The 8,539-nt window shown below is 37.8% G+C and overlaps 1 protein-coding gene across 1 annotated transcript; it reads right to left on the bottom strand.

The window, feature by feature from the left end:
* Window positions 1-223: 223 nt before the first annotated feature.
* On the bottom strand, window positions 224-8,234 carry LOC125488796 (sodium channel protein Nach-like). Its single transcript, XM_048622277.1, has 11 exons — window positions 8,140-8,234; window positions 6,858-6,950; window positions 6,337-6,528; window positions 5,856-5,957; window positions 5,183-5,321; window positions 4,667-4,763; window positions 4,251-4,350; window positions 3,412-3,545; window positions 1,605-1,722; window positions 973-1,082; window positions 224-393 (listed from the first exon to the last, which is right to left on the bottom strand). Exons 1-11 carry the CDS (start codon window positions 8,178-8,180, stop codon window positions 224-226), a joined length of 1,296 nt encoding a protein of 431 aa, XP_048478234.1. The 5' UTR covers window positions 8,181-8,234.
* Window positions 8,235-8,539: the final 305 nt, after the last annotated feature.

Genomic DNA, 8,539 nt, shown 5'->3' with positions numbered 1-8,539 from the left:
TTCACGGCATGATATAGAATCAGGTTAAATACATAAGTGCCTACTATTAATGAAACCCTTTACTTATACATTTTGAAATGATTTATTAACTCTATTAACCTAAAAGAAAACTAAACAAAATAAGCAAAGTTTTGCGAATTAAATAATTAAAATTACTAATACGTAACACACACAATCATTTATACTTTTTTCAATAAGAACAAAGGATTACTTATTCATGAAATTATGTTTTATATTCTGGTGGACGCTTAGTTGCAACAATATTATTTGATTTGTCTTGAACTTTATTTGTGAGCTGTTTGCAGAAAATAGTGCGATAACAAATAATAATGATTTCCAAAAGGGTGAGCACGCTGCAACCAAAGTACACGTTGAAGATCCCCCCAATTTGAGCTGAAACAAGAGTTTAACTATATTTGGGCATATAAATAATAATAATCAGTATCTAATTGATATTATTATGAATTCCGTTGCACTAAACTATCGGCCGTTTACACCTCGTTTCAGCCATGATCTAATTATTATACCTACCATGGTTTCAGCTAAGATGATGATGATCACAGTAACAGTTCATATTTTTTAAAATTACTCACACATACTATTCCAAATTTTGTATCGTTATTATTACATTTCATTGCATACGACTCATAAAATAAACCGGTAGACAAAATCAATAAAATTTAATTATGGGATATCTCTAAAACCGCAAAGCTCAAAACGTCGCCATAACGTCACGGGAATCAACTTAGCTGAACCGAGGACATTGTATAAATAGACAGAATACACTTATTTGTACTAACACCAAAAAATTATAAGAAAGTGCGGTCTTATCACTAAAAGCGATCTCTGCCAGACAACCTTTGGATGGAGAGAATAAGAGATTAAGTAAGTATAGTAATATCCAGTGGCGTGCTTTGGGAGAGGCCTACGTCCAGCAGTGGACTGCTATAGGCTGATGATGATATAACTCACCGAAAAGGTCCGTGTAAGTGAAGTACAGTTCGCGTCGGTAGCTGCGCATCTTGTAGGTGCCCACGTAGGCGCGCACCACGCTCACTTGGTGCACGTCTTTTATGTCGCGGCTGAAATGTTACATGAGGTTTACAGTGGCTTTACAAAAGACAAACCAGTGATGTCGTTTGAAAAAATCTTTAGTACCAACGATAATTATTTTAAAAAACAAGATGTCAGTGCAAAAGTAACGTCTCGAGGAGAGAGTAACACCGCACTTCTGAGCTCTTATTTTGGATTAGTTCAGTTAGAAGATTTGTGACTTCATTCATTGGTACGATCTTTCACGAGTTTGAGGTCTGAAAGTTAGATATGTGTGTACAGATGTGCACAAACATTTCACAACGGGATTTGAGAGAGCCTTTAAAATTAAATGATAATTGAAAAACAGTTATTAATTTGTTTGGCTTGGGTGAAAACATATGCAATCTATGTCGCAATGCGATATGAAACGTGATTATTAGGAGTTAAAGTTTGAGACCCGGAAAAGTAAATAGTTCACCGAAAGGTGGTGATAACACTCATCATAAAATACTTTTGTTGTAAAAATATTTCGGGTTATCTATGAGGAACACTCATCATCTCGTACTTACTAAATAGGATCAAAAGTGGCGTTATTCAGGGCCAGAGGGAAGGATTGTTTCCTGATGATGGCTCTGTCGGCCTGGCAGGTGGACGGGCAGTCGCAAAACTCAGTAGAGCTTACTGATACTGGAAAAAAAATACATCAAAATTACTAAAATCTAGGTATTATTGAGGAAATGTACTTAATCCTTATGAATCTAATAGGTATGTTGTGATTCCATCTAAAAAGGCCGTGTGTGTCTAAATATACAACATATATCTACGTAGGTATAATTTAGAGCACCTAGCATGACTATATAGAATGGTTGCGTGTTTTGAAACTATACAAGGCCAGAACGCACCCATAGTGTACTAGCAATGTATAGTTTCAAGTGAAAAAATATATTATTTTACTTGAAAATATACACGATTTGTGCGTACCTACTAATCGCGTATACTTTCAAGTTGGGATTTACTGAATCGTTCTTGAGAATATACATTGCTATTACGCACATTGCTTGATTAGCGTACTTGTCGCATATAATTTATACCTACATGCTGATTTTGATTTACTTAACTATTTCGGTAAATGTACATGACTACAATTTACTTGTTCTGCCTGTCATACCTATAGAATGTTAATAAATAAAGATGAACAAGTTCTAATTTGATTGATAAATTGATATTTATAGCAATCATACTTGCAAGTAAGAATACTGATATCTTATTATTTATATGAATTAAGAGTAATACTTACTACACTCACGAGCAATGAAAAAGTTCCGGTGAAGACAGCTCCAGAACGGAAAAGACTAGCTTAATGACGCCGCCGCCGTCGGCAATATTAAAGTACATTTAACAGCGCATAAAAATATTATTATAACCAACTAAAAACAGTAGATTAGATAAAATTCTAAATTAAATTTTTTAAAAAATTGGGGTCATTTGGTGTTGACTTTTTGCATATTGGACTTATTCATTGCTCGTGAGTGTAGTAGGTATTACCCTATAGACCTATTACAGACATATATTTATCATCAAGTTTTGAATTCACCGTAATTGTTTTTTATGAATTGTTCTACACCCTCATCTGAGATCATTTTGACTATTTACAACAGTTCTACAGTTTAATTTAAATCAATTTACTTTTAAACTGTACAATGTAAACAAAAAACACGTTACGAAAACAATGCCAAGTGCGGAATGATGATGCAATGTTTAGAAAGCAATATACTTATTACTATTTGACATGAAAGAAAGAGAGAGCAACAATTCAAAAGGGCTACCTGGTAACTAATCATGTATAGTTTCAAGTGCTCGCATTGCCGCTTGGCACTTGAAAATATACGTGATTAGTACGCAGTGGTAACTGCTGCAGTATATTTTCAAGCCATAATTTTGGCCCAACTTACTTGAAAATATACGCGATTAGTGCGTAATGGCCTTGTATACTTTCAAGTAAATCATGACACTATTTTAATTTGAAAATATACGCGAGCAGTCCCAACCTCTGCGTTCTGGCCTTGTATAGTTTCAAAACACGCAGAATGGTTACTGGAACTTGACAAAAATCATGAAAAAATCCTTGTCCGTATATACAACTAAGTACTATTTTTAAGGTCAAGGCTATAGAATTGACCATAGTATCAAGACTATCTAGTGTTGTGAGTATGTGTTCATACCTCCAGCATGTCTAGTGTTGTGAGTATGTGTTCATACCTCCAGCATGTCTAGTGTTGTGTGTATGTGTTCATACCTCCATCATGTCTAGTGTTGTGTGTGTGTGTTCATACCTCCATCATGTCTACGAGTAGTGTTGTGAGTATGTGTTCATACCTCCAGCATGTCTCGCACAGGCCAGCTTGTAGGCGCGGCAGGCGCGCAGGCCGGGCGGCAGGGGGTGGTTGGGTCTCAGACAGCCGCACTGGCGCGCTGTGAACCGCATCTCACATTCCAGGGTGCAGAGTAATCTGATGAATGAAGGTAAAAGGGAGGGAGAAATAAGCCTCCGTGGGGTAACCACCACTATACATTAGCAATACACAATAAGTATTTAAGTAGTGTCGCTCACTTGTCAAATCTGAAATAACTTGTATGGATCTGACAGATGTTTGACAGGCGTGCGACGCTCGCTGTTTCTTATGGATTATTAATTGCTAATGTGTCGGTGTTGGAACGGTTGCTGTAGTGATGTATCACCTGTACCCGTATCACGAAAATTCGAGCTAACGAATAGAATCGAATGCGAGTGCGACTATTGTCAACTTGACAGCACTTTCGAACACTTTTTACCTTTCGAATGAGTTTCGAAAAGAATGACCACAGAGTACATAATATTATTCTGACAATGACCTATGGAATGATAGCTGTCAAACTTTCGCAAATCTATACACCGCCATTTTGTTGTTGACAGGTTGACAGCACTTTCGAATAGACTATCGAATAGAATGTGCTGCGTTTTTTCCGGATCGCTCTACTGTATATCCAGCGCAAGCGGACAGCAACTGACGATATATTGACTGGCCAATCCATGCCGTTGTCGGTGAAAAATACACACATACCTATGACACATAATCATGTGCGATAAAAAGGGAGAATTGGTTGAAAATTAAAAGAGTCTATAGCACGTCACGAACGACAAGCTGTGATAGTAAAGTACAGTTTTCAATACTAACTTGCCCCCTGCCGGGAACCATTCGAGGGGTTCCTCGGAGTATATTCTGCATTTCCTCAGATTCGGGCTGAGCTCCATTATTTTATCCGACATTGCGAAACCTGGAAACATTCACGTTTGTCATTTATTTTGTTTTCCTTATTAGGTATTTTATTATTACATGCGACTGATTAAGATGTTAGCAATAAGACTAGATAACAAACCATTAAGATAATATTAGGGGCTGATAATGAATGCTTAGTATGCAAGTTTACAAGACTATGTTCGTATGTATATGTGGTGTTACAACAATGCTGTTATTTCGAACATCAGGTCCTGTAGCATAATGGGATGGGACACAAGCTGCGTGAGCACGTATTTTCTATCATATCTTGTCACGCGCATCTTGGGTCCCATGCTAAGGGGCCAGGTTTGTACCGTAAGTGGCGTAGCTGAACCAGTGTTCGTATCCCGGCGACAGCGCGCTGCCGTTCCGGCTGGAGTCCACGTAGTCCAGGCTGTGGTGGATCGTCACCTGTGTAGTCGTTTAATTGATTAGCCCTTAATAAGGCACGGCTAATTCAAAATTTTCATGGGTTTTCGCCCTTAACTCAATGGGTTAAAGTTCAAAACAATGTGGGATCCATATTCAATTAAGGGTTGGTTTGCTATAAGAAATTAAGTCTATGCATTTGCCATCCAATTGATCAATCTTTTAGGTGGACATCGGTTCACAGTGCAATATACACAGTGGGCCATCTAGGATAACGCTTTCGCGTATTAAGGTTTTTGCTGTGACTCCGAGTAAAGTAAATGATAAAATAAGTTTTTCGTATTTTTCATAATGACCAAGTGTTTGCAAAATCTTTGAAAAATAGAATAAGCAATATGGAGTCTTCAAATCCAACAGAACAATATAAAAGGCTCAAAAATGACCTCAAAAGAAACCCTTACCCATTTATAAGTGATATCGATGCTGCCGTGTTTCTGAGTCTGGTTGATGAGCAGTGTCAGGCCGTGGGCTGGTCCCACCAGGGTCGTGTACCACTTGACCTGGGGCTTGATATGTGTGGCGTGGAGTGGGTCCAGCTCACTGCAATGATAAGGTGAATAGCCTTGAAATGCCTATCACTATCTACTACCGATTCCAGCGGCCGCTACAAGGGTATGTTATCGACATCGATAAATCAGTTTAATGCGCGTTGCACTAATCACAGCACTGCTATATTTATGTCGAATCGCGATATAGTGACGTTTATCAACGTCGATAACGAACCCGTATAGCTGAAACAGAGAGCTGGTATATGTATGGCTATTAATGCTGGAACCTTGCTGGAACACTCAATTATGAAAAATCTGAACACACAATATGTTGAAAAGCCTTTCCGTCCGCAAAACTTCATCGTTAGTATTATGAAGAGACAAATAACATATCGGGAGAAGATCAGATAACCCAATCTTCTAGTGAGTTCGAGTACCAAGAATACGAAGAATAAAGAAAGATGGGAACATCGTCTTGTGAGTTGTGAGCTTCTTTTTTTAAGGTTACTATCAAGCAAGGCTCGTGTATTTTTTTATTACTGTAATGATATTAACAATAAGAGAAAGGAGAGAAGAAAATATTTACTGTCGAAGAGACTTGGAGTTGAATATGCAGCAGATGCCATCCCCGGTGACCTGCATGTGGAATATCTCAGAGCAGTTCACCATCTGGTTCCTCCAGCGGCATCTGAAACAAATAATATACTTCATATTTAATATAATAATATAAGGATCATAATTAACTATTCGCACTATAATTTTTAAAATTGTTTCACGACCAAACGGCACAACAGTTTATAAAACTTTATTTTTATAAAAATTCAAAAGGTTGCATGCACTAAGTTTTAATTTTCTAGAGACATTCCTGTTTCTAGATTCGCCTGCCAACGGAAAAGTAACAAATAAAATTCCTTCCCCGCAAAGTTTTTTCTGTAGTTATCATCATCATCACAACCCATCACGTCCTTACTGCTGAGGCACGGGTCTCCTGTTCCTGTTTTAGGCTTTCTGTAGCTGTACTCTATCTCACAAACACTATCCAAACCCCTTCACCCCACTTCCCTCACCTGACCAGCATCTCCTCACAGCTCGTCATGAGCCTCATCACCGTGCTCTCCACGTCCAGGTCATTGTACCGCAGCACGTACTCCATCCTCATCAGCTCTTCCGTGGAGTAGTCCACGTCTAGAGAATAGAACGCTGCCAGTTGCCACGTGATCTTGCGCAGGTAGGGGCGCTCGAAGCCTGGCGGGTATGCGCTGTGGAGAGATAGCTAGATATTTATTAGAAGGCGGTCTTATCGCTTAAAGGAATCACTGCCAGACAACCTTTGCATGGAAGGATGGATAGAATAAGAGATTGGGTGATGTAAACATACAACAAGATTTCTATAGACTTCCCTTTAATATTTTAAACAAGTTTATACGTAGGTATTAAGTTTACGTATGTTTCGTAAAGAAGAAGACAAAATAATCAATGAAGATCCGTTTTTTTCATACTAATAAGTTCCATTATTTTCTTATAATATACTGGTTTCTGACTACGGAATATTTTGTCTATTATAAAATATATAAATGATAGAACTTACATTTCATCTAAGAAAGCATCGACTTTATGTTCAGGAAAAGTTATTTCAGGACAAACCGTCACCGACGGGAAAGCCTTCCCACTTACTACTGAACTGAAAACAAAACAATTATCCTAACTAATATTATAAATGCGAAAGTAACTGTGTCTGTCTGTCTGTCTGTCTGTCTGTCTGTCTGTCTGTCTGTCTGTCTGTTACTCTTTCACGCCAAAACTACTGAACGGATTTGAATGAAATTTGGTATACATATGGTATAGACCCTGGGAAAGAACATAGGGTACTTTTTATCCCGGAATTCCCACGGAAAAACTTTTTAAGGCGAAGCGAAGCGCGCGGGAACAGCTAGTTAATAATATTCATACATTTTCACCTACAGTGTAGGTATTATAACAATATTATTAACTTAGTTTACCCCTTTTAGTTCTCCACTCAAAACTCACTTCATAATAATATCGATTAAAATATCCTAATTTTAGAGCTGTCAAAACCTTATTTATTTATTTATAAACACTTTATTGTACATATAAAAGCAAACAATAATAATATACAGAACAGTTACAAATAAAAAAAAACCGGCCAAGTGCGAGTCGGGCTCGCGCACAAAGGGTTCCGTAGCAGCAAATATAATAAACTTATTATGTCACCTATCTCAAAAACTATAAGAGATACTTTGATCAAACCAAAAATCGTTGAAAGAGTTAATTAGCATGCATCACCTCTATTTTTTTTAGAATTTTATACCCCGTAGTTATAAAAATAGAGGGGGGGGGGACATACTTTTTACGACTTTGAGAGCTGATATCTCAAAAACCGTTCACTTTAAGAAAAATGTTTTTTAGAAAACTTTATATCATTTTAAAAGAACTTTCCATTGACACCCCACACGGGTATGTACATCGAAAAAAAAAATTTCATCCCTCAGTTACATGTATGGGGGGCCCCACCCCCAATTCTTTTTTTTACTATTTAGTGTGTATACAACACATATTCCCATCAAATTTCACACTGTAGTACTTATAGTTTCCGAGTAAATCGGCTGTGACAGACGGACAGACGGACAGACGGACATGACGAAACTATAAGGGTTCCGTTTTTGCCATTTTGGCTACGGAACCCTAAAAACACATAGGACTTATACAAAGGCGGGCTTATTTCCAAAACCTTAATTACCATTCGACTGTATGAGTGTTCAAATGTATAGTTTTACAGCGTTAAAATTAGAATTTCGTCCTTCAGAATAGTTACCACTGTCTTAATTGAACTGAAGAATACCATAGCTTACCTCAATTGAACTAAGAATGTAGGGTTGTCGATGTATCGCATGATAAGGGCGGCGACAACACACGCGCTGATCACGAATAATGTCAGCAGTGCTGACCCCCATGCCCAGCTCCAGCTAAAAGTATATCATATAATAATAAATATAATCATGATCAGCCAATAATCATCCACTGCTGGACTATAGGCCTCTCCCAAGGAGCGCAACAATATCAATAGTCATTTTCTCATCAATAGGTCTGCACGAAAGGAGGAGACTGGCCAATCACCAGCCAATGGTGACAAATCCTAGTTCAGGATCTTTTGATTTTGATCTCGTGTTTGGATTCATGATTCTAGAGGAATATTATTATAGAGTTGTATAACCTAGCCTTGGACTAGGCCTAAACCCTTCCTTCATTGGA

The sequence above is a fragment of the Plutella xylostella genome, chromosome 7 (genome assembly GCF_932276165.1).
Source record: "Plutella xylostella chromosome 7, ilPluXylo3.1, whole genome shotgun sequence".
Lineage (NCBI taxonomy): Eukaryota > Metazoa > Arthropoda > Insecta > Lepidoptera > Plutellidae > Plutella > Plutella xylostella.
Note: the sequence above shows the minus strand (reverse complement) of the source record. Positions and strands in the feature narration are given on the sequence as shown.